The sequence below is a fragment of the Nilaparvata lugens genome, chromosome 8, assembly GCF_014356525.2.
Source record: "Nilaparvata lugens isolate BPH chromosome 8, ASM1435652v1, whole genome shotgun sequence".
NCBI classification, from domain to species: domain Eukaryota; kingdom Metazoa; phylum Arthropoda; class Insecta; order Hemiptera; family Delphacidae; genus Nilaparvata; species Nilaparvata lugens.
Genome location: NC_052511.1, coordinates 18562449 through 18589432, shown reverse-complemented (window position 1 = coordinate 18589432; position 26984 = coordinate 18562449). Strand labels below are relative to the sequence as shown.

The window sequence follows — 26984 nt, the reverse complement described above, 5'->3', positions numbered from 1 at the left end:
GGGTATGTGACCAGTCGATTCATGAAAATTGTTGTTGATGACAAATTCAACCTTATCAATATACTTGTACCAAATATTATGCTTATTTACAGGAACGTAAGTTCTCAATATGCGATTGACCTCTTTCAATGGTCTTTCACTAAGATTTGCCTGGGGATGATAAACTGAAATGTAGTAATATTTTATACCTAATCTTTCCATAGATTCTTTCCACAATCTGCTTTGAAAACAAGTACCATTATCACTGATTATATATTCAAATTTACCAAATTCATTTACATATTTCTCAACAACTTTTACTAAATTATGAGCGTTAGCCTTAACTATAGGATACAACTTTGTAAACTTAGTAAAGCCATCATGAATAATGCACATCCATTTGTACTTGCCACCTGGTAATTCTCCATAGACATCAATGAACACTTTGTGATGTTTTTTCTCAGAAATTATGGTATGCATTTCTAATAATTTCTTTTCATTTGATGTCTTTACAAGTTGACAATACTTACAGTATCTTATAGTTTTGGTAACAAGTCTGTAACAATCTTTTATGTAAAAAGTTTCTTCAATAAATTTGCATGTTTTTGATATACCTACATGACCTAATCTTTCATGAAATTCAACTATCAATTCTTCATACAGTGCTGAAGGCACACAAACTTTCCAAAAACTATTCTTTCCAGATTTTCTAGTGAACAAAAGATCATCATTTACTTTAAAAAATTTGTTGATATTCAAATTACCTGTCTCCAACTTTTCTCTTACATTTTTTAACCAAACATCATCTTTTTGAATTTCTTTGATCTTCTTTACTATCTCGATTAACTTGTTATCACTCTTAATGATATTCAATACCTTGAATTCATTTGAATTTCGATTTTCTAAATTACCTTCATAATCAGTTCTAGAAATGATATCTGGCACAATGTTATCCTTTCCTGCTACAAATTCCCACTCAATATTAAAATTCTGTAATGCAAGAATCCATCTTCCCAAACGACCATGTCCTATCTTACATTTTTTTAAAAAGGTCAAGGCTTTATGATCTGTACGGACAACTATTTTTTGATTACCAAAATAATTTTGAAGTTTCATCAAGCCAAATAATACAGCTAAACATTCTTTCTCACATATTGTGTAATTTAATTCAGATTTCGTTAAGCTTCTGCTAGCATATGCAATGACACAGTGTTCCTTATCTTCACCTTCCTGAAATAACTCAGCTGCAATTCCTACATCACTGGCATCAGTGGCCAAAATGAAATTTTTGTTATAATCAGGATGTTTCAAGATCACACAGTCGATGAACCTATCTTTGATTTCTTGAAAGGTATCATTATCTTTTTCAGTCCAAATGAATTTATTTTTCTTGCATAGAAGATGCTTAAAACGATTTGTCAAGTATGAATAATTTTTCTGAAACTTTCTGTAAAAATTACAGAGACCTATGAATGACTGCAATTGTTTCAAATTTTGAGGAATGGGAAATTTCTGAATAGCATTTAGCTTAGAGTCATCTGCTTCAATACCATTTTTACTGATAATATAACCCAAATACTTTATCTTATCTGCAATAAATTTCGATTTATTCAGTTTCAACTTCAAATTACTTTCCCTCAACTTATTGAATAATAGTTCAATTCGACTGATATGTTGTTCAAGAGATATACTAGAAATGGCAAGATCATCAATATAAGCAATAGTAAACTCACAAACCTCTTCACCTAGCATTTTGTACAAGCACTTGATAAATTCAGAACCACTAATATTCAATCCAAATGGTAGATGTGTATATTGATAAGTCTGTCCAAAAACATTGAAAGCTACATACTTTTTACTATCTTCAGTTAATTTTACCTGATTGAAACCTTGAGTGAGATCAAAACTGCTAATGTAGTTGCACTTATTGAAACGAATGATCAAGTTATCTATTGGTTCAGTTTCTGTAAAATCCCTTATTATGTACTTATTTATTTCTCTTCCATCTAAACATAATCGAATTTCATTGTTTGGCTTTTTCACTACTACCATAGGGCTTGTATATTCAGAACTACCTGGTTCAATGATTTTCTGATCTAACATTTTCTTCAATTCTTTCTTGACTTGATCTCTATACTGATATGGAATCGGATAACTCTTCTTATCTAATTTCACATCATCTTTCATTTTAAGTTGACATAAATAGTCTTTTGCAGATCCAGGACTATCAGAGAAAATATCTTTGTTATTTTCAAATACTTCAATTAATTTGTTTACCAATTCAGGAGATTCATCGCTTAGCTGTAATCTTAAATTATCAATCTGCTGCTTCCATAAAGTATCAAACGTTTCTTGGTCTCTTACCATGTTAACATGAAAAAGTCTATTGTACTTCAAGGTATCCTTTTTTATAAATGGAAAACAACAATCTTTCAGTGATATCATATTTTGATTAAAATCAATAATTGCTCCAGCATCTTTTAAGAAATCACAACCCACCAAAATATCCACATTTAAATCTTGAACTATAAGAAAAACTATTGGCAATTCTAACTTACCAAAAAATACCTCTAACATAATCTGTTTATTTACTTTCTTATGTCTCATACCAGTAGCTACAACTATACTTACATTAGGAGCTGGTACCAAGTTCAACTTGAGATTGTTTTTCTTCATTTCATCAACAAGTTTCTCATTAATTACATTTACCTCAGAGCCGGTGTCAATAATCATTTGATATTTCTTATTGAAAATTTGTACTTCTATTTCTGCTAAGTCATATCCAGTGGGTGGAGTATTCTCTTGTTCCTCCAATAGTTCATTAAAAATACAACCTATCATGTATGGTTCTTCTTGACAAACAATTTCAGATTTACTCATAGCTTCATCTACCTGAATTTCTGGAGTATGTACCATATTAACACTTGATGCTTTAATATGACTTTCTTGATAACTAGGCATTACTTCATTACTTAAATTCTTACAGCTATTTTCTTGCACATGAATTTGACTGATTAATTCTGGCTTTCTTACTTCAAATCTGTTTGAAGTTTCAGTTTCAAAATTTATTTTATTCATGTCTACAGTTATATCAAAATTTGACCTTTCCTTAACTGGGAGAGCAGGGCTGTCGTTTCGTCGTCCCATTATTAGTTTAAAGGAGCATTATGTCTTGGACGATTTGCATTTGTCTGATTTGAAGTTTGAGCAGGCATATAACCTGGCGGTGGGAGGCTGAAATCTAACTGGTAGTTGTTAGCTGGTCGATTTAGATTTGATTGATTTGAATTCACAAGTTGATGATTTCTATTATCTCTGAAATTATGCTGAAAATTTTGATCTCTATGACCATTATTGTTTGGTCCATTTTGGTACCGTCGATTTTGGAAATAATTCCTACCTCCTTGATACTGCTTATTATTATCATGAAACATCACACCATTTGAATTCTGAGACCTATTTCTATCATCCCTATGTTCACTCTGATGAAAACTTATTGTTTTATTTTGACCTCCAGCTTGAGCATTGTTATGATCACGGGGCATTTGTCTGTTTACTTTGTAAGTGTCAGTATTGTCAAACTCATTCAACAAACAAATAAACTCATCACTAGTCTTAATGTTACGAATAATAGCAGCTGTAGATATGGTTTCATCAAAATGACCTTTCAAAAACTTGAAAATAGTATCTTTATCTAAGGCTGGAATTAGATTCTTAGCAATGTTGAAACGAGAAATATAATACTCAGTATGGTTCTTCTTGACAAACAATTTCAGATTTACTCATAGCTTCATCTACCTGAATTTCTGGAGTATGTACCATATTAACACTTGATGCTTTAATATGACTTTCTTGATAACTAGGCATTACTTCATTACTTAAATTCTTACAGCTATTTTCTTGCACATGAATTTGACTGATTAATTCTGGCTTTCTTACTTCAAATCTGTTTGAAGTTTCAGTTTCAAAATTTATTTTATTCATGTCTACAGTTATATCAAAATTTGACCTTTCCTTAACTGGGAGAGCAGGGCTGTCGTTTCGTCGTCCCATTATTAGTTTAAAGGAGCATTATGTCTTGGACGATTTGCATTTGTCTGATTTGAAGTTTGAGCAGGCATATAACCTGGCGGTGGGAGGCTGAAATCTAACTGGTAGTTGTTAGCTGGTCGATTTAGATTTGATTGATTTGAATTCACAAGTTGATGATTTCTATTATCTCTGAAATTATGCTGAAAATTTTGATCTCTATGACCATTATTGTTTGGTCCATTTTGGTACCGTCGATTTTGGAAATAATTCCTACCTCCTTGATACTGCTTATTATTATCATGAAACATCACACCATTTGAATTCTGAGACCTATTTCTATCATCCCTATGTTCACTCTGATGAAAACTTATTGTTTTATTTTGACTTCCAGCTTGAGCATTGTTATGATCACGGGGCATTTGTCTGTTTACTTTGTAAGTGTCAGTATTGTCAAACTCATTCAACAAACAAATAAACTCATCACTAGTCTTAATGTTACGAATAATAGCAGCTGTAGATATGGTTTCATCAAAATGACCTTTCAAAAACTTGAAAATAGTATCTTTATCTAAGGCTGGAATTAGATTCTTAGCAATGTTGAAACGAGAAATATAATACTCAGTAAGATTCTTAGATAAGTTTGGCTTATATTTTCCAAATCTCAAATCATCTCTAGCAGATGACTGAATGTTGTCTGACCACATTCTAGCAATGAATTTCTCTTTAAATTCTTCAAAGTTATTTATATCAAAACGGATGAAAATCCACCAATCACGATGAGCAAAATTTGAATTAAAATTGTTTTCCAAAATACCCTTAATTTTGATCCAGTTTGTGATTTCATTTCTCTCAAGATACTCGGTCAAGTTTATTAAGAAATGCATTGGATTCTTTTTGTCAATTTGCATTTGGAATTCAAACTTATCGAAATTACTATTGTTACCAGTATGATTACACATCGGTTTTGTTGACATGTTAATTTTATTTATGTTTTTTCTAACCTCAGTTATAGCAGCTGTATTTTCTTGACAATCTATTTTCAAAGAGGATAATACCTTGATTTCCTTGTCTACTTTTTCGTTTAATTCTACAACCTCTTTTTCAACATGCTTAATACTTTCATTATTTTCTGCATTGATAGCATTTTGTGTCATATTTTGTTGCTCAACTATGATCTTATTTTTATTTACTCTTTCATTAACCTCACTGACCCTATCAGAAACTTGAATGATTTTGTTTTGCATTGATGTTTCTACATCTAACATTGATGTTTCAAGATCATTAGTTTTCTGCTGTAGATGACCTATTTCTTTGTGATTTTTACTTAATGTATCATTTATCTCTTTTATTTCCCGCTTTGTACTAACCTGATCTAGTCTTATGCTAGCAAATTCTTGCTTCATATCATCAAACCTAGCATTAAACTTAGCATTTTGCTCATCAAATCTAGCATTTTGCTCATCAAATCTAGCATTTTGCTCATCAAATCTAGCATCTTGTCTATCAAACTTTTGTGTTAAGAACTCTATAAGATTTATATCATTTTTAGCTCCTACCATACTTGTTTCATTTGATATTTCTACTACTTTCTCATGACTTGTTACATTTGAAACGTTTTCACTTACAGCTACACTATCGTTTGAGTCATTGTTTAAGGTTAGGTCTAAATCTTGTGATTCTTCATCTAAGTTTTGAATGTTTTCACTGGATAAAACTTCATTATTTTTATTGCTCTCCATCTTGCTACTGCGTAAAAAATATTTACTCATTAGAACCTGAACTTTCTTGAACCGATTTCCCACTCAGCAGCATCTCCCATTCACAATTCATCAAGATATCTATCCTACCAATAATTTTTTATAACCAGGGATATATTTTGTAGTTTGAGTCCCACACCAGGGCGTACCATTTGCCGTGCTACCAATTTTTCCTTAAACGGTTGGAATAGCATTTAACACCTATCACCTAAGGAAAGTTGTCGGCTCCAATAAAATAGATTCTTGATAAACTGTGAATGGATCTATTGCCTATGAATGAGAAATCCAGTTTTCAGAGCAAATTAACTTATAATCTTCAGATGAAAATTTTGGCAAAAACACAGAAAGCTCAAACAAATAGAACTTAGTCAATCATAGAAATTAGACTTACGGTATAGTTACAGTAGAGGTCATTGACATCAGAATATATTGCCTACACATGTGAAGGTTTTCAATAGTCTGAACCTTCACCCAATGAAACAAACTTTTTTAAAATCTTTTCTTGATTGATTGCTTCTCCTGTTAAATAGAAAAAAGGATGAACTAGAATTTCTTTGAAAAGGAGGTCTCTTGTTTAGAGTGATTTTCGAGACTTTGAATAATTAGGTAGGCCTACCTATTTGAAACTTTTGTTTTTGCAGAGAACCAAACCACGTTAATTGTCTCACTGATTATATTTAGAGAATTCTTAGATTTGTAAAAAGAACAAACGTTATTTAAACTCAATTTGAGAATCATACAAATGATTATAATTTATAATGAACTATTCCCATTATAATGGAGTGACAACATTTTGTATTGAATGCTCATATAGAGGAGCAGGTACGGTACTGAATGAGAAATTAAGAAATAAATGTGAGATCTTAGTTTCTTTAACTTTTGAAAATTTATAGATCGTATGATCCAATGATTTGATGGAGGATTCCATGATTAGAAGAGGAATTCTATTCGAACAGATCTCTGCAATATATATTTATCATTTTGATAATCTATAGCTGTGCCAAGTTCTAGAAGAGAGGGATAATCTTGAGAAGAAAGAGGAATAAACTATATATTCTATCGTATTAAAGATTCCAATTTAAATTTATTCCTTTTCAGACCAGAGGGAATTTCCAAGAATATTATCAATATGCGCATTTTAATTAAATTGTTTAAAAATAAATGAGTACGATAGGCTACTTTATTTTCATACAAATGAAAGAATAGCTTTTTGATAATATATGTAGAATAAATCCGTAACATCGTCCTGTTTCCAATTTCCAAGAAAACATGGCATTATTTCTTGGAACAGCTATGACCGGTATTTATTCGCCCGCATAAATAGTATATTTTCAAATCAAAAGCTTGATCTTGTGTTTTTCAACGGGATCAATCTAGATAAAATCTAGAAAAAATTTGATCGCCGAGAAATATATAGCCTAATACTGCAATGTGATGTTATATTTATATCGATTCAAGTTCCAAGAATCATTTCGGATTAAGAAACAAGTTCAAAGAAATGACAAAAAATTCCGATTTTTGTCACCAAATTAAGTACTATTAGGCTCTAGGCTAATGATCCCACTGAACTTGAACTTGTATAAATCTGAACGAACGCGTGTCTGAGAATGCTTTGATTTAAAAAAAAAATGAAAATATTATCCGCTCATTCAAGTATTTTTATCACATTCTTTAGAAAAAAAAACTAGATTTATCTGGAAACAATAGAATGAATTAAGATCTTCAGACAAATCAATTAATCAGATAAAACAATACTTTCTGGAATGATAAATTTGTTTTATAGGTAGGTAGGTACCTATAATGAAGATATTATGCCAGCTACTGTGTGGAAATATTAGAAGTAGCACATCTCAAGGCTGGATGTCACCAACAACTTATTGAGCTATAACTACTGCAGGGTTATAGCTGAATACAATAGAACTTGCTAGTACCATTATCTCGATTTATGCATCACTATCTTAGCATCTCCATATTCATTGATAGTTTCTGCAATCAGAGACTTGGAGACAGAAGTTGGAGGCTTATCAATTTATTAGCAATTCATTTGAATGATGTAGGCTACAGCAAATCATAGTTTTCCTATTTAATTAATATATTATTCTATTTTTAGTTTCTTGCACATATTTTAGAGTAAGACTGAATATCACCTATGCTTTCTCTATGCACTTATGTAATTATTTGTAATTTGTGGAATAAAATAGCCTATTCTTAACTGTTGGCTTCCACACATTTTAATCATTCAATTTCCAAAAATATCTACAACTGATGAAGAGTGTGAGTTTCCTACTTATCTAACATAACAGGCCTAATATACATTTTTTTACAATTATTGTTGGTTTTTGGATTCTAATCATCCAATTTTCAAAAATATCTCAGAAAGTGAGAAGTTCAAAATAGGGAATTCGATCTCACGCTCATCTAACTCGAATAAATCTATCAATATCATGAAAATACTACTATATTGTTTACTCTATCCAATAAATAAATGAGATAATAAATAAATAAAAATACAAAATTGGCTAGGGTACATCTGAGTCTACAGACATCATCAGTATACTGAATCAATTTTGATTTCAAATAGAACCTACAGTAACTATATTACCCATATTATATGAGTAATATAGTTACTGTAATATTACCTATGTAGGCACTATTTTTTGTATTTTTGTAATTTCATGTATTTTTTCATACAAATTATGCTACATTTATTTATTTGTTACATGTTACGGTATCCAAATTATAATAATTGTTATTTAATACAAATATTTCTCATTCATATACAAGAAAGCATTGTATGTTTCTATGGCGTGAATAAAGAAACTGATTGATTGATACATCCGAATCTTCAAACATCAGCAGCCTGAATCAATAAATTTCAAACTATTTATTTATTTTTCATACAAAATATGCTACACTGAGTCTTCTTACATCATATTTGAAATAATTATTACACTGTAATAATATTCCAGAAGTTGGTTAACTGCATTCTTTAATAAATCTTCTTTCATCTTCTAACATGAGTAGCCTGTAATCGATTTTTAATTTTTATTCATTTCTCACACAAAATATCCTAAACCTGTGTCTTCAAACAATAGTAGCCTGAATCAATTTCCAATTTTCCAGTTATTCTTTTCTTATACAAAATAGCCTACACTGACTCTTCATCTAACACCACTGTTTGAACCAGTTTCCAATGGTTTATTAATTGCTATTGCAGGTTGTCTGCCACAGAGGTATGTGCTAGGGATCATGGGCTTCCTGGCGGTGGCGAATGCCTACTCTATGCGCAACACTCTGAACCTGGCCATCACGCAGATGGTGGAGCCGCACTACAGGAAAAACCACACACTCTCCATTGACGACCCAGAGGCGTGTCCAGGGGAGCTGGTCACACATAATCACACTATTTATGAGGTAATTTTTTTCAAAATCTATTCTACTGCCTGTATTGATTAGATTGATATTAGGCATGTATTTTATAGAGAAGTGGGATATTATATTCGTTGTGATTTCATTTAAGTACCGTATTCAGTTATTTGAATAAATAAATAAGAGAATTTACTAACTTTATGATTAGATTAGATGTATTGATTAGATTAATATTAGGCATATATTTAATAGAGAAGTGGGATATTATATTCGTTGTGATTTCATTTAAGTACCGTATTCAGTTATTTTAATAAATATAATTAAAAGAATTTACTAACTTTATGAAATTGGAAAATGAGAATAATTTCGTTCTTTATGAGAAGAAATTTCATTACCACACCTTTTTCTATGTATTTCACATTTTTATGCAGTCAAATATTTAAGTAAATAATCAAATTCTTTTACTTACTGAAAGTAGTACTTTCGAACGTCTCGCGATCATTTTCAACAGTTGAACGGTACTACAGTCAGTAATAAAATAATCTGATTATTTACTTGAATATTTGACTGCATGTCGTGTGAAATACATAGAAAAAGTGTTTTTCTAAAGGTGTGTACAGATTACGCGCCGCGAACATGAGGAATTCACTTTTAATCAGCTGATGCCAAGCTATAAAAAAAAATCCAAATGATGCCAAGATAAAAAAATCTATATCTTATACCGGTTCTGTAAAAATACAGATATAGTCAGCTGATTAAAAGTGAATTGCTCATGTTCGCGGCGCGTATATCTGTACGCACCTTATGGGTCGAGAAACCATCATCTTAATTTAATTGCTTCATGATTATGCAATAATAGTAATAAATTAGATGAGTTTTATTTGAGACAAAATTTGAGATTTTAGTCAAAAATGGTACTCCGCTTTGATTTGGACTGTATAAATATTGCTGGAATGAATTGGAAATGGGATAGTTTTGGGCATGAGCCTGTTGTGCCTTTCCTCAAGTATTTGTATACAATTTAATATATAAATGGATGCAATAAGAAATGAGCAGAAATGATTGTGTTCTGCCAGTTACCAGTGGAGACTATGTTTGTAAAATTATGAAATTTTGTGTTATGTCGTAAGCCGATTAGACTGCACACTCAATAATCTAGATTGATTTATTTTTTAAACCTGTACTCATTCTTCTGTGTTCAGAATCTTTGAGAGGAGAAATACCGTATCTATTGAGATTAAGTACTGTATTCAAGGGCAAACTGACAAATTCTAGACTTATGTGCTTGTTTCAAGAATATATATAACCTGTAAATAAGTTTCCAAATAAGGTTTTGCAGTGGTTTGGACATAAACCTGGGTTTTGATTAATCAAGTAGTAAGTTGTAATGAAGAATTTAAACAGATCTAAATTTTAGAATAAATCTCTGATGGGATAATGTGAAAAATATTGGTAAGTATAAAACTTAATCCTGCAAAAACTATAACACTGGTTAAGCTTGATAAACTCAAACATTAAACTTTAATCTCCATATACTTAGCCATGGAAGAAAGTTTCCAACGATTTTCATCAATACTCATGCATGAAAAAACGTGCTATTACAATATTACAAAATTTGTATTTTATAATATCATGTAAATTTTGGCATTGAATCAAACTTCATTCTCATTACTCATATAAGTAATTCAGCTATAGAAAATTAACCCATTTATGAAAGAAAGTTTCGAACTATTTTTACCGATTCACTCATGGATAGTTGAACAAAATAAATATTTTTTTAGTACGGTACAGTAATAGTATTCAAATTTCCAAATGTTGTGTTTTTCTAGAACGAACAATTCGACTGGAGCGAGAAAATGCAAGGCTATATTTTGAGTGCCTTCTACTGGGGCTATGTGATAACGCATATTCCTGGAGGCATTCTGGCTGAGAAGTTTGGTGGAAAACATGTGCTTGGCCTGGGTCTATTCTCCACCGCCGTGCTCACCTTATTGATACCTCCAGCTGCCAGAGCTGGTCCCATTTGGCTCATAGCGCTCAGGTTCATACAAGGACTCGGAGAGGTGAGTTATATCGTATTTTCTCTTGAAAATGAAAATAACACTTGATTTCTAAATTTGTTGTAGTCTAGACAATGTGTTTCCACGTCAAATTGATTTCTACGATTGAATTCTTAATTATATGTTGAAAATTATTGAATTATGTGAAGGAGGCGGAATGGTTGTCTCCATTATTAGAGTTATTTTTTATTGATGATAAGTGTTTTGATCCGGATTCACTAGTTCATCATAGTTACCAATAGAGAAATTCTCAAAACAGAAAAACATAAGACCATAGAATAGACTATTTTTAGGTTTTCTCTGATAAGACTGGACCGTCAAATAAACAGAAGTAGTGTATAGATGAAGAAGTATAGATCATAGGATACTGCACAGATACTGTATACTATGTACTATAGTACAGTACCTATACTTATACTGTATAGGATAGCCTACTCTATAGATCATAGGATAGGTACTTAATTTATTTGTAAGTACAAAGTTACTTATGATTAAAATCATATTGAAAGATCGATTCATATGTATTCATTATAATGCATTTCACATAATTAAATTGATTAACTCGTATTCAGCATGCGATAAATTTAGGTTCAGGTTTATCTCAACTGAAGAACAGAAAATCCCAATTGAAAGTAGGGGACTCTAATCACTACCTCCGTAAACAGGTGTAGGAGCCCTACCTGTGCAGACGTCACACAAGTGTACTACGGCTTTGTTTACGGAGGTAGTGCTCTAATCCGGTATTGAGAGCCAAATAGGTTTGTTTGAAAAGAATCAGTAATATGGAAATTTACACTAAAGTTTTGGAAGTCTATATAGTGAGACAATGTCTCTGAAGTTATTAATTCGTTCATTTCAAAGTTCATCTTAAAAGAGTTCTGAAAATGAATACGGATATAAATTAACATGTTGTCACCTCAATGTTCAGTGTCATGAATATTTCTACTTTACTTAACTTATATTTATAAGTACTAATTTTTTTCCAGGGAACAACGTTTCCAGCTTTGAATGCTTTACTTGCTACATGGACACCCCCAATGGAAAGGGGAAGAATGGGATCTCTCGTATTTGCTGGTGAGAATTTAAAACAAAATTCAATTATTACAGCCTACTGATTAAACTGACAACTATTATACAGAGGTAATTCTCTTGGTTTGATTTTATGTAAAGGACAACCTCAAAATAGTAAATATATCGATATCAGAAACAATTTTATTAATTTGATTGACTTCTGAAGACTGGAATCAAATATGACTGGTGGGTGTTGAAAGTCAATAACCAACATTTTGAATAATATTAATTAAAAAAATTATAAATTAAAAATAAGGAGAATGTTGAGCAATCAAATTCAATGGCTGCGTACTCATTGAATAAGACAATCTATACCTAAAAGCTGGAAGTGCGACTAGAAATATTTTTGAGAACTTTCAATAAAGTTTAATGAGAAAACGTGTTTCAGTTATCTGCTCCTTGTTTGTCCTGCAATAAATAATGATAATAACTTAAATTACTTATCAATTACTTTATTTGAACCTTAACGAATACGTTATGTCCAGACGAACCGATAAAATCTATTTAGCATGATCAACAAACTTGTAAAGCTTTTCAAGAAGATTTTTATCCTATTGTCAATGAAAGATGTATTATATACATGATTCATGGTTCAATAATGGAATCATATTTACATAATTATTATACTCATCTATTTCACTAATATTCAAAAACTAGACTGTATAGTGTCGTTGAAAATATTTCAAAAACTGATTATAATTATTATATAAATATGTTCTCAATAGAACCTTCGTTAATAAAAATTATATTAAAAGAAATTATTACAAGTAATTTCTTCACAATTATCAGATTCAATAAAAAAACAAAGTTAGTGTGTGGGACTAATTGCTAAATATTGCTAAAACTAGGCCCACACACTCACTTTGTATTTTTAAATTATTTTTGTACTTTGTAAATTCGAAATTATTCTTACCTCTCTGCCCAAATCTGTACAACAAGCAATCTTACTTACTTTCTTAGTTATCCTGGCGCTACATCCCGATGTGGGTTTTGGCCTCCTCCACAATCTGCCTCCAAGCGTCTCTGTCTGCTGCCTTTCGCCTCCAACCTCTCACTCCCATCGCTCTCAAGTCTATCTCTACATCCTGCAACCATCTAACCCTCGGCCTCCCTCTTTTTCTTGCAGCTTCCAGTTTCTTATATATTATATAGCATTCCTTTTTGCATTCGTTCATCAGCCATTCTTTCAACATGTCCAAGCCACCCTATTCTTCTTACCTTGACGAACCGGAGAATATTTCTACCTTGCAGGATGGCTTCTATTTCTGCATTCTTTCTTATTCTCCATTCACCATTTTCATGTACTGAACCATAGATCCTCCTAACCAGCTTTCTTTCAAACACCAGTAACGCTTTGCAGTCTTCTTGCAGGATCGACCATGCTTCACATCCATATGTGACAACTGGTCTTATGAGCGTTCTGTAAATCTCCATTTTTGTGTTTCTAGTAAGTAGTAAGGAGTTTTGACTTGAACAGTTTGCTATTTGCAAAGTATGCACGGTTGCCAAGAATTATCCTGCGTTTAATTTCCAAAGATATTTTATTTCTGCAGTCAATTTTCGTTCCTAAATTTGTGAACCTTTTCAAACGTGCTTTCTCCTATTTTGGTAATTCCTGGATCTCTAAGTCCTCTGGTGTTAATTTCCATATATTTAGTTTTTTCTTCGTTTAACAACAAGCAATCAATCATTCATTTATAATTGATCATTGAAGTAAACACTATATTATATTAGGAATCCAACCATAATGAATTTTAGAGAATTGTTGAGGCTAAATACAATACTCATTGTATTATTTTTCAATCAACAGGAAACCAAATAGGTATAGTGATGTCGAGCATAGTATGCGGCCTGCTACTGAAATATCTTGAGGGCCAGTGGGCAATAGTGTTCTACTTGTTTGGATTTCTGGGCATCGTTTGGTATGTGGTGTGGTGCTTCACCTGCTACAGTGACCCGGCTTCACATCCCTACATCACTCAGGAAGAACGCGAATTCCTCACTGAGAAAATTGGTGCCTTGAAGAGGAAAGAGGTTTGTAGCTAAACATCGTTAAAAGATGTTTTGTTTTAAAATTTTTCTACATTGAAAGGCTGTAGACCTAACGCATGTTTAAGAAAGGAATTCAATATATTATCAATTTAAAAATTCACACTATGAACAGAGATGTTGTGGTATTTCTCTATATTAAGGTAAAATAAAAGCGATATTGTCAGTTTCACATAATTTATTCATGTCAAACTGTTCCAATGCACTCAAGGCATCTTCATCAGTGGTCTTTTCTGGTTGGACTAGCTCTGCTGATGATAATGCCTAAGTGCACTGAAAATCTGAAACTTAAGTTTGTCTCAAATGAATTATGTGGAACTGATAATATTGCTTTTATTTCACCTCAGTATCAATTTTACTTGAAAATATATTCTATAATATTATTTACTTGTCCAGGATGTGGTATTGTTCATCTATATTGTAGTGAACTGTATCAATATATTCCCCATTCTATGCAGTTTATAGAATTCTACTTTTTTGTATTTTTCAGTTAATTAACTTCAACTATTCATCGCTGAAAGTTAAATTTAAACTGTTGATATCAATGAATTTGGGTTCTGCCTTCGTAATCTTCGTAAACTTTTCAAATAAATAATTTTATTTACATTTTTTCTGTTTTCAAAAAATTAGAGATCTAAAAAAAATATTGATTGGAGACCTCATGCTTCCCTTTCATTTAAATTTTATAGGGCTACTCAGATCCACTAGATAGCTTCGTGTATTTTGAAAGAATTTGATCATCCTAATATCAAAATCAGTGGTTATTAAGTGTCTCAATATTGGTGTTGTTTTCCATAATGGAATACTTGACTATTATTCTGTTGTGGTTTAGTTACTGTGTTTCCAAGTTAATATGAAAAAACACTTACTTTTTGATAAGAAATGAGTAATAATTAATATCACTCCTAAGGGAAGCTGCTTCAGCCTGATGGTCTCCATAGGCGGCCTAAAGCTCCTCCTTAGGAGTAAAATGAATCCCTCATTCTTATCAAAAAGTCGGTGTTTTACAAATATTTACTTGGAAAGAGAGTGTCTAAAGCTGCGTTCACACCAAAGTTATTAACAAAATGCTGTTTATTTCTCCGTCCTTATAGATTCTATTAGATTGAACACAACTTATCATACACATGATGAACATAAGTGTTTGTCAAGCTCCGTTCAATCTAATAGAATCTATAAGGACGGAAAAATTAAAATGTTGTTAATTTGGTGTAAACGCAGCTTAAGCTACAACAGAGTAACAGAGAGATAATTTCAAATAGGATAGTTTTAAATTCACTACATCGAGCAATTTGAATCAACAAATTCAATCCACTACCAGTAGCCTAGGTAATATCAAACATAGAATTGTCAGAAAGTATTAAAAAATATCATTAAAAATTATTTAGCTGTTTATGATGCGATTTGTACCGAAAATAAATGAACTGATATGTGAACTCCAGATGTTCTCTCTCGGAATCACATACAGTACGGTACTGAATGTGAGTTTAAACTGATTGTGAACAATTTACAGTAGATATTTTAAGAATTTTGAATTCTGAAGCATAAAATATCTTCTCCTTTCGTTCATAATGAAGCACTTGAATGGTTGACCTGCTTTTATGCCAACCACCCACATATTCTATCAGATCTACTGGCCTACTTTAATATTTCAATATTTTTCAGGAGTGCATCTGGTGAGACGGTTTCAAGATTTCAAATAAAATCCATACGTATTTATTGGTATGTTGAAATAAGATTAATAATTTGATCTGTTCCAGAATCTACCTCCAGTTCCTTGGTTGAAAATGGCGACCTCTGTGCCTCTGTGGGCGCTGATAATAGCTCAGATAGGCCACGACTGGGGTCTCTTCACAATACAGACTGATCTTCCCAAATACATGAGTAGTGTCATGAAATTCTCCATTGCTCAGGTAAAGTTATTACCCATTTTTCCACCATTGTCTCAAAAAATTATTTTTCTTAATGGAAAATCTAGAAGGCGTCATATTCCCGTTATTGTCCATTTTTCCACCATTATCTCAAAATAGTTATTTGTGCAACTAGTGCGCAAAGTGACAGTTTGCTGCACCGAAAGAAACGGAATGGTTTCTTGAGTGCAGCAGAGGAACTTTGCGCACGTATTTCACATTAAATTTTTCCTACAGTTACCAATGAATATGAAAAGTGGGTAATTATGGGTAAAATTGCCTGAAATGCATCAAATGTTTGTGTGTGTAATTTTATTATTAATAAAAACCTTAATTTATTCAAAATAGAATAATAATGTAGTAGTAAATGAATGAAGGCGGCTGTCACTCATGTCGCTGTCCTCGTCCTTAATATTATTATAACGTGCACCACAACACTATACCACAGTCACTGTTACCCACTTCATTTTGATTTTGCTGCACTGCTGCTTCATATAACCTACTAACTATTTTGCATTGCCATGTTGCAAATCTGGAGTGCAGAAAAATTTTTTCCCGCACTAGAGCGGAAAAGTGATTCTTTGCGTTCTGTAATCAGTGCAGGAATGGTCACTTTTCAAGGTAACTGTAGGAAAAATATTTTTCTCAATGGAAAATCTAGAAGAAGTCTTATTAACATAATATCAATCCACTTGCGGGTTTTAAGATGGATTTCCACGTATATGAGCAGAGAGAAGAGATATATTTATATTTTATTTCTGATTACTATATTATGGTTATGGTAGTCTAACTTGTATGAGACTGTTATGATTACGGTAGTAGTAACTAATATTTTGTCTCTTGTGAAAGTGACCTGTACAGTGAAAATATCATCCCCATAAGTTCTAATAAGACTATTTATACTCGCTCGGCCGTGCTGAGTGCTGGGAGTAGACCAATCAATAGAACTCTTGGAAATTATTATATGTTCACTATGCCGGTTACTTTTCCACTGAATAATATGTGGGAATCCAAATTTATCAATTATTTTTTTTGTCCAATTTTCACTGCATGAGATGAGTTTTCAAATCCATTCAAGCTGAACACTTCTATTTTGTGGATATGGAGAGAATTTGTTCATTTTTTTAGATAAGCTACACAGAGTTATTTATATATTTTTGTCAGAAACTTCTTTTTCTGGTTGATAATCTATGTGAAGTACGGTATCCTGAACTTTCAATTTTTATTTCCAATCAATTTTGACAAAAAAAGGGAAGTTTAATATTTAAAAAATTCATAGGAATTGTCAAAGGTATAAAATTTAATAATTTGCAGTGGAATCTGGAAGGTTCCCTGGTTAGTTAAAATTACGGTATTCAGATAAAAATATACCGTGGTTAAAATTACCTTAAAGCTGCGTTTACACCAAAGTTATTACCTAATAGAATGTTAGTAACTTAATCCTTAGAGATCATACTAGATTGAACGGAACTTGACAAATACATATATGTTCATCATGTGTATGATAAGCTATGTTTAATCTAATAGAATCTATAAGGATCAAGTTATTAACATTTTGTTAATAACTTTGGTGTGAACGCAACTTAACTATTTGTGTATTCTTGAATTTAGCCTACTGTTTAAAGTGTTCACGATCTATAAGATATTTCTTATTCCAGTATTCATATCAATTCTTAGCTAGGCATAAATTAAAAGATATTCTAAAGCACCATCAAATTAAACTTGTTTCTTCAGTTTCTGCATTCTACCTATTATAGTATGCCTGAACTCAAATAACAAACTTTATTCATATTGATAGATGGTAAAAGCAAGATACATAGAGAAGAATAGCTATAACTTAACTTCTGTCTATTTCTATATTTTATGGAGATTACTACCATATTATTATTTTCTTGCACTAATACAAATGATGCAATTTATTCTGTATTTATAATAATTATTTATCACACAATTATTGCAGAATGGATTCTACAGTGCTATGCCATTCCTTGTCATGTGGGTGACAGCCATATTTGCTGGTTTCCTAAGTGATTTCCTCATCAAAAATAAAATCCTCAGTGTCGGAACTACAAGAAAGTTATTCAACTCTGTTGGTAAGCTCATTCAACTCATTCTACTCAACTCAACTCTTTCAATTAGATAAGATATCCATTTTTATTAAGCAGAGTATATAATAATAAAAAAATTTATTGCCAAAAACAATGCATACAAAATAATACTCAATCATCTAGAGCATAAACTAATTATAATAAAAATAATACAATTATGAATATTATATACATTTAATTCTCTTGACAATAAATACTCTCATGCAAGGGAAGCTTCCCTGTACGCATGGAGGAGTTGCTGCAGACCCTAGAAACTCTCTTATAGTAAAAAAAACCAATTTGTTTATCGAATTCCTTACATAATGTTTCCAGTAATTATAACTAGGAAATGAAAAACAAGGCATTGAGAAACAAAAATAAAAGTCATACAACAAATAAAGAATAAGATGAAAGCTAACAACAGAGAAAATAGTAATTAAAATAACTTTTAGAATTTGAGAAATGTGATCTCTCACTGAACAACAAAAAACATAGCTTCGACCGCCTCCGGAAGAAGACCGAATAGCCACTCTCTGATCAATCTACTGTACAAGGGGTACGATTGGCAAGATCATACAATACAATACAATAAACAGTTGAACATCGTCCTAGAAATTTATTTCAAATAAGTTATTGAAAAACCTCTCACACTCATCCTCAAAACTAACTCAATTACGTTTCTAATTTTCAGATAGACCTTTATCTTTAGATTTCTAAAATACCTGTGTACTCAAGAGAGCACAACCATGACATGACAAACAAGGACTCTGCTCAAAACTCAAGATTATTTTTATTTGATTAACAGGAGACGTTTATTGTTGAAAAACATGGATATAAACATAATATTACGATCGTCAATGATTCCCAAAATCTAGAAAGGTTCTGTCACAAATCACATTTGCTATAAATCTGATCAAATTCGATTGTTATAGGCTAACCACTCAAGTCATCATTTTTTCTTCTCATCCAACAAATCACTTCTTCCACTTCTCTGATATATTATACAGAGTGTTTCAGAAGTAGTGTCGAACATTTTAGGGTATTGTTCCTGGATGATAGGAGACTACAAATGTCGTATTTGAAGTGTCCAAAACTCAGCGGTTATCCTTATAGCTGCCATTTCGTTTTTTTCACTTATGAATGTTTATCAAAGAACGAAATGTTGTATTGATCTGAAATTTGGCATGAATATTTATGTTTTAAAGACTCAACTTTAAAAAATAAAATAAAAGAATTTCTATTTACATATTCAAAATGGCGGCCATTTTAAATTTTCGATGGCAAATTTCACGAAAACCGTTCACTTTACAGAAGATTCACAAGATACAAAAAATTAGCAAATTTTATCAAGAATGTCAAGGATACCTATTTAATAAGATTGGTTAAAGAATAACAGATGAATAATTTTTTTCGTACTGCATGCATGACCACTTTTCACCATTTAAACATCAATATTAAATTTTTTATTCACATTGTATTTAAGATGAAGCTTTGAAACTTGGTATGGCTCCATGTGGCCATACAGCTGATTTAACAATGTTTTTCAGATGATCTGTTTTGTCTTGTGCATGCATGCAATACTAAAAAAGTAATTAATCAATACAACATTTCATTCTTGTGATAAAAATTCCTAAGTGAAAAAAACAAAATGACAGCTATAAGGACAACCGCTGAGTTTTGCACACTTCAAATACGACATTTGTAGTCTCCTATCATCCAGGAACAATACCCTAAAATGTTCGACACTACTTCTGAAACACTCTGTATAAGTAATAAATTAGTGGAAGGGTGATTGGAACTGACTTTTAGTCATGAGTAAGTGATTGTCTTTGACTCAATCTTATTTGTAGCAGAAGAAATCTTATGTAGGTCTAATCTTCAAGATTTCTTCTTTGAAGTAAGCTATATTATTATTATATCTCCTTATTACGGTATGTATTCCTTTATTCATTATGTTAAAACATTACAGTTGTAATATTAAATTAGCTAAACGAGCTATTTTCAGTCTAAGAATCTATGTGTTGATTGGAATCCTATTATCTCTAACTTTGTTGTGGTTCAGACACTGTGCTACTAGTAAGTATTTGGAAAAAACACTTACTTTAGTTGGAGTATTGAGGAATGCATTTCACTCCTGAAGGCTGAGGCAGGTGAAGCTGAGGCTGATGAAGCTCCTCTTCAGGAGTGAAATGCATTCCTCAATACTCCAAGAAAAGTGAGTGTTTTTTCAAATATTTACAAGTAACACAGTGTCTGAACCACAACAAAGTTATTATATAGTGTTTCGTCATGGAAAGCAACATCAATTATTATTATCTCTATCTTCTAGATCTATCTTCTATTTCTTTAATTTATTTCATTTTCCTGTTATAGTGTGATGTCTGCACTAAAATACCAAACTTTATTTGCAAATGCAATAGAGAAGAATAGCTATGACTTCACTCCTGTCGATTTTTATATTTTATGGAGACAACGATCATATTAATTTTAATTATTGATAATTACTAACATATTAATACATTATAATAATGAATTATTTTTATGATTCAGACATTGGATTTATTGTATTGTTTTCAATTCGATGGGATAGATTTGAATTTTATCCTTATTATAATAGTAGTTCTGTGAACAGTAGACCTCACGCAGTATTCTCATCCAAAAGTACCTACCTGGTTGAAACTAAAGACCTTATGGAAATACAGCAATAGACTGGCTTCTCCACACATCTGTGTCACTTGTCAGCTGATTTATGATGAATAATTCTATAGTCTGATTTTTACTCTTATATTGGCGTATGAAGGAGGCTTCTTTTTCCTTTTATATCATCCTTGAAATGCAAAATTACCAAAAACATTGTATATACGTCGACGCGCAATTAAAAAAGGAACATACCTGTTAAATTTCATGAAAATCTATTACCGCGTTTCGCCGTAAATGCGCAACATATAAACATTTAAACATTAATAGAAATGCCAAACCGTCGACTTGAATCTTAGACCTCACTTCGCTCGGTCAATAAGAATAAAATTCAAATTCAAATTTATACCATCGAGTTGAAAACGATACAATAAATTCAATCTATGAATCATAAAAATAATAGATAAGCAGGAAATACATAATAAGATTCCAATCAACACATAGATTCTTAAACTAAAAATAACTAACTTGTTTGGGATAATATTTTAATATTTCAATACTGTATTATTTTAACAATAGTATCTACGTAGGCCTACCTATTTAAATCGAATTTTCATTGATTTTCAGCATCTGTGGGCCCAGCGGCAGGAGCCATAGCGGCATCTTATGCTGGATGCGACAAGCTTCTAGTCGCCGGTTTATTCACCATAGGAATGGCTTTCATGGGATTCTTCTATCCCAGTCTGAAGGTGAACGCTCTGGATCTGAGTCCAAATTACGCGGGCACTTTAATGGCGTTTGTGAATGGAATCGGTGCCATATCTGGAATCATTACTCCAACACTTATCGGCTATCTAATTACTGAGGTAAATTTCATTTTTGTTGGTTATAATTCCATAAACATCAATCAAACATGTGAAATAGCACAGTATATAGTAAAATCAATTTAAATAAAAATATAAATTTGAGTACCCTTTTTAAAATTATTTAGTCACGACATGTTTCAGCTATATACTTGTATTTTATCATAACAATTTATCATTTGGCGGTCCCGGCTGCCTAAAAAGCAGTCGTTAGGTCATGTCAGAGGCACTGAAATTGATCAGTTGCGATCTGAAAACTCTGACACCAGACCTGAGCCAGCCAGGTCACACGATATTATTATCATTATCAATAATGGCATTATATAGCCGAAACATGTAGTGACTAAATGATTTTAAAAAAGGGTTCTCAGATTTATTTTTTTATTTAAATTCAAAAGTAGCACCAAAGAAAAACGATAAAATCAATATGTCTACTAAACTTTGATTTTTGTATACTGTTCATTTTTGTTCTTTCAAATTCAATCCTTTTCAAACAACAGTCCAATAGAATTAGAAGCATATAATAGAAATCGGAATTTTTCTTTATTTTGCTGAGGGTGATGCCAACATGAGCATTATGCTTGTACATGGGTAATGAAAGACAGACTTTAATGAGATATAAGTGGACCTTCTGTTTTAGGTGGGTTCCGAACCAACCGGTAAGCGATTTTTCAACTCATGGATCATTATTATTATTTAGCTCATGCCAGATACACAACATATATATAGCTCATGAGTCTCGAATGCCTAGATATACACTGTATATTTCCAATTTCTTTGAGATGTTGTGTATAGTATTTGTTCTGGAGAACATAAGTTTGTCTGACCGTCAATATTTGCTAGTCCATTTAGCGTTAACCAATGTACACCATGGAGGCGAACTAGCGTAACATGAATCATATTCAGAGGAGTTGAATATATTACCGCTCAAGCGGTCACCCTTCCAACGGGAGTAACAGGCGCATGATTCTTAACTTATTCATGTGATAGCGAGTAATTATATTATTCAGCGCGACCACTGAGTCAAACAGCTTATTTTTAAATAAAGTTTAAGACTGTTGAGGCCAATCCTTAACGCAAATTCTCTATAATTAACACTTAAGTATTAATATAGAATAACACTATCCTTTTTCATAACTTTCCTATCTAAATCTATCTCCCTCTATGGTATCAGTAAGAAAATAATGAAACTGTTACAATGGGAGTAATAAGTATGGGAGAGAAACTTACTTACTTACTCCATGGTGCTACAGCCCATCCAGGTCCTTGGCCTCCTCTAGAATGCCTCTCCACTCCTCTCTGTCGGCAGCCTTATACGTATCCATCCCCTAACGCCTATTTTTCGAAGATCATCTACTACATCCTCCGCTGCGTGGACGTCTTTTCAGCTTTTTTCCACCTGGGTTTTCTCTGAAGATTCTTTTAACGGCTCTTGAATCACTATGGGAGAGAAACAATTGATAAAAATGAGAGAATATTGCAATAAATAGAATACTTTCCTTTCTCCTAACCACTCTGAAAAGTCCAAATCTGGGGAAAAATTACAGTCTCATTATAATAATGATGAATTCTCGTTGACATTACTCCATTTGAAATATTTGTTCTATTTTCAGAATACTATGCAACAATGGAGACAGGTGTTCTGGGTGTCAGGATCCGTTATAGTGATAACAAACGGACTTTATATTTTCCTTGGCTCTGCCAAAGTTCAACCATGGAATGATCTGCGGAAAATCGACGAAGAGGAAGTTGTTTCATGGAAAGCAAAATCAGGTACATCAGTACATAAAATTCTATGAAATATTGTATTCTACTGTTAGAAGTTATTTCATTCAACAGCTAAATAAAAGATAATACGTACGGTACATTGATATTGTCATAATACCATTATTTATGACACAGTGTTTGGCGAGTTATAGTGAAACCCACTTAATCATAATACCATAATTATAATAACAACACAAATATATTGATTGATTTGTTATTTATTGATTCACACAATAAGTACATCATAAAAATGATAGGGAGGGAAAAAATAAGGTAACCTTGTGCTATTCCTCTCTCAAATTTAGATAAGGTTACACATTGTCCGAAATAGGTTAAGTCTACTTGTAGTTGTTCACTGCACATAATTTTCAGTACTTAATCATTTTCACAAAGTAGATTTTTAAATATTTTGTGGTATTTGACAATATATTTGTGCTTAAATTTCTACCTTCTATATATTTTCCAAGAAAAAAGGAAATGGTAGGTTCCCAGGTTTCTTGGAAAAACCTGCCACATCCCCCATCAGTTTCAACTGCTCTTTCGTTATGTTATTATTATTGTGGCCTACTCATTAATTTAAGACCAATATGTGGAGTAGCAAGTATTTAGAGATCCTGAAAGACAGTTCTTTGCCTGCTATTCTCTTTTAATTTTGAGTCGTTATTTTAAAATAATTATTACATATAGTAGAAAAGGATAAAGTAGAATGGAGTCAAATGAAATAGAATATATTGGAATCGAGTTAAAAAGGAAGTAGTAGGGTTGAAAATATATCATGTTTTTTTTAAAGATTCTACAACTGATAATGAGTAGTGTATATAAGTTTGTATACGTATTAATATACAAACAACATTTAAGTGTATTCTTGTTTCAATATTGTTTGAACTCTTTTGGAGCAAAATGATTCCAGCACTGACTTATTAAATAGAATAAAATATCATTTTTATTTGCTGGTGTGACGAAGTTTAGATAGTAATGTTCACTCCAATTGAGTGGAATCTTATGTCCACTTGAGATTCAACCACGATAGGTGCTGGTTAATAGCTATAGTAGTAGCCTAAGCTTACAACTGAAATGAATTCTATTGTTTCGCTTGATGAAAGACATCTTTTAGAATATTTCTAAACAAAAATTTAAAATTTTTTGAAAACTTTCTGTACAAAGATAATGTTTCAAACGAATTGCTAATTTTTTTCAGAAAATGACAAAGCAACTGCTTGAAGCAATGGATAAGCAGATCCTATTATTTGAGCTTCTAAAAGATATCCAAGATCATTATTTGAAGTAGACGCTGATTACATCTTGTAAATGCTACCTACTCGACCATTTGTTGTTCAAGAATGTTGCACTGTAATGTGTTTGTTTGATATTTCTCATGTTGTACAGCCATTGATCATAATGTGATAGTAATAATGTGACCTTTTATAAGTTAAGATCATAGATGTAGGCCTAATGTATTATAGACTAGGTACTTCTGAATAATTTTAAAAACCAAAAATATTTTTGTAATTTCTAGGAAACCGGTACTTAGTTTTAGTCCGTATTTAGATTTGTGTATATGTGAGTGAGTGTGAAAATTCCTTCTAAATAATACCTATGTTTCAGTGTATATTGTTTATAGTAACAAAAGACAAAAGTTTTAATAGGGTATCCTATCGGTTTGTCTGTGCTGTCTTTCCTGATCATAAGCCATTTCAATTTTTTCTCCATTCTTGTGTTATCCTCAATTTTTTATCGAGAACTTGTTATTTCAGTAATCCGCATATTGAAAATAATATTCAAGTTATATAGTACAAAAATAAGCAAATTCATTGAAAATTTCTCAACAATATTTTTTTATTGGGGTTCAGTCATATTCATATTATGTATAATGAATGACATAGGTATACTCCTATAAGTAGGAGATGATCTCATTTGAAATTCGTCATTTATATGTTCAAATCGAGTTTAATGAAATTCATTTCAGGCTTAAAACAAATCATTCTTGGGGAAGAATGCCAATTGTATTCTATGGACAATCATTTCTTTCTATTTTGAAGTTTTTCAAGACATTTTTCTTTGTGCCATGATGAAAATCAAAGAAACTTGTGAAAATATGAAATTAATTATTCAAATATTTCGATGTTGGTACAAAATTCATAATGTTTGATTGGTGTTAGAATTATGTTAATAACCCTCTTTTTAAGTTGAAGGATGAAATTAGTGTTCTGTGATAAGTTAACTTTGCACATTTATATAGCATATGTACCGTCTCAAGGTATCAACTTTGTGATTTTCTTTCCAACTCATTCCCAATGTTATTGAGAATATTCGGAAAATTTTCGAGAAACTTGGAACTCAATATTTTTATAAAGGACATTAATCCATATAATATAGTACATGGGTGATAAGAGTATCGTATGTTTTTCTAATTGAGTTAGATGAACAATATTTTCCTGTCCAATAAATAATTTGTCTTTGATTGGATTAAGTTCTATCTCACATTCACACACACCCTTGGTAACATACTGTGTATGTTTGATAATAATTGTACCAATTTATAACGATTTCGTAGGTATTGAAAATTACATGGAATTTCTATAATTTCTCATGCAAATAAACGATATTGTTCAATTTCTTACATTTGTTTGTAATAATTTACCTTCGTTTAACTTCTTCTAATAACTATGTAGACAACGAACTCAAATTGAAATTTTGAGAGTATTAGATCACGTGGTACTTTTTCACCATTACTGAACTGCAATTAATATTCGCTGTACTGGAATAAGGTGAGCTGATAAGTTCTGAGAAAAAAATGAACCTTACACGAATCTCCCAATCATATTTAATAATGATTTGTGATTGTGAATAAAATAAATAAATAAATAATATTTAATTTTTAATCAAAATTAGAGAATGGAATAGTTAAGGCTGAGTTTGTTTTCTTATTAAGCCTACCTACTGATCTTTCTATGATTTAAGGTTTTTGTTATTAATAAATAAATAATGAAATACGTGTAATTTGATTGGAGGTTCATTTATCTTGCACTATAATTGCAGTCTTACACTCCCAAGTGCACTCAATACACTACGGTAACCGTACTATAGTGAGGTCCACGTATAATGACAGTGGAGAAAGATAGGAGAACAACGTTGCCGAACCTCTGTCTTGTCAATGTCTTCTATAGACGGTAGCTGATACAGGTTTATTAATGTAATATTAGCTGTTCATTCTCGTTTAAAATAATCAATTATATTTTATTAAGCAATAAATTATATTTTTCAATCATTTCATAATGAATTTACATAATTAGGATGAAATATTTTGTTAGTTAATTATCAATTCTACATTGTTGAAAGACGATCTGGCAACAGAGCAAAACGAGAAAAAGACAGCGCTATCCGCTTTGTTGAATGACAGAGA

General features: G+C 31.6%; 1 protein-coding gene across 1 annotated transcript in view; it reads left to right on the top strand.

Annotated features, from left to right (window-relative positions):
• Positions 1 to 26201, top strand: part of LOC111047649 (putative inorganic phosphate cotransporter) — a 49017-nt gene extending 22816 nt beyond the window's left edge. Inside the window, exons 2-10 of the mRNA XM_022333454.2 lie at positions 8986 to 9182; positions 10967 to 11200; positions 12184 to 12271; positions 14079 to 14302; positions 16078 to 16230; positions 18188 to 18320; positions 21579 to 21817; positions 23428 to 23587; positions 24780 to 26201. Coding sequence (XP_022189146.1) covers positions 8986 to 9182; positions 10967 to 11200; positions 12184 to 12271; positions 14079 to 14302; positions 16078 to 16230; positions 18188 to 18320; positions 21579 to 21817; positions 23428 to 23587; positions 24780 to 24802 — 1451 coding nt within the window. The 3' untranslated portion in view covers positions 24803 to 26201. The remainder of the gene's footprint in view (positions 1 to 8985; positions 9183 to 10966; positions 11201 to 12183; positions 12272 to 14078; positions 14303 to 16077; positions 16231 to 18187; positions 18321 to 21578; positions 21818 to 23427; positions 23588 to 24779) is intronic.
• Positions 26202 to 26984: the final 783 nt, after the last annotated feature.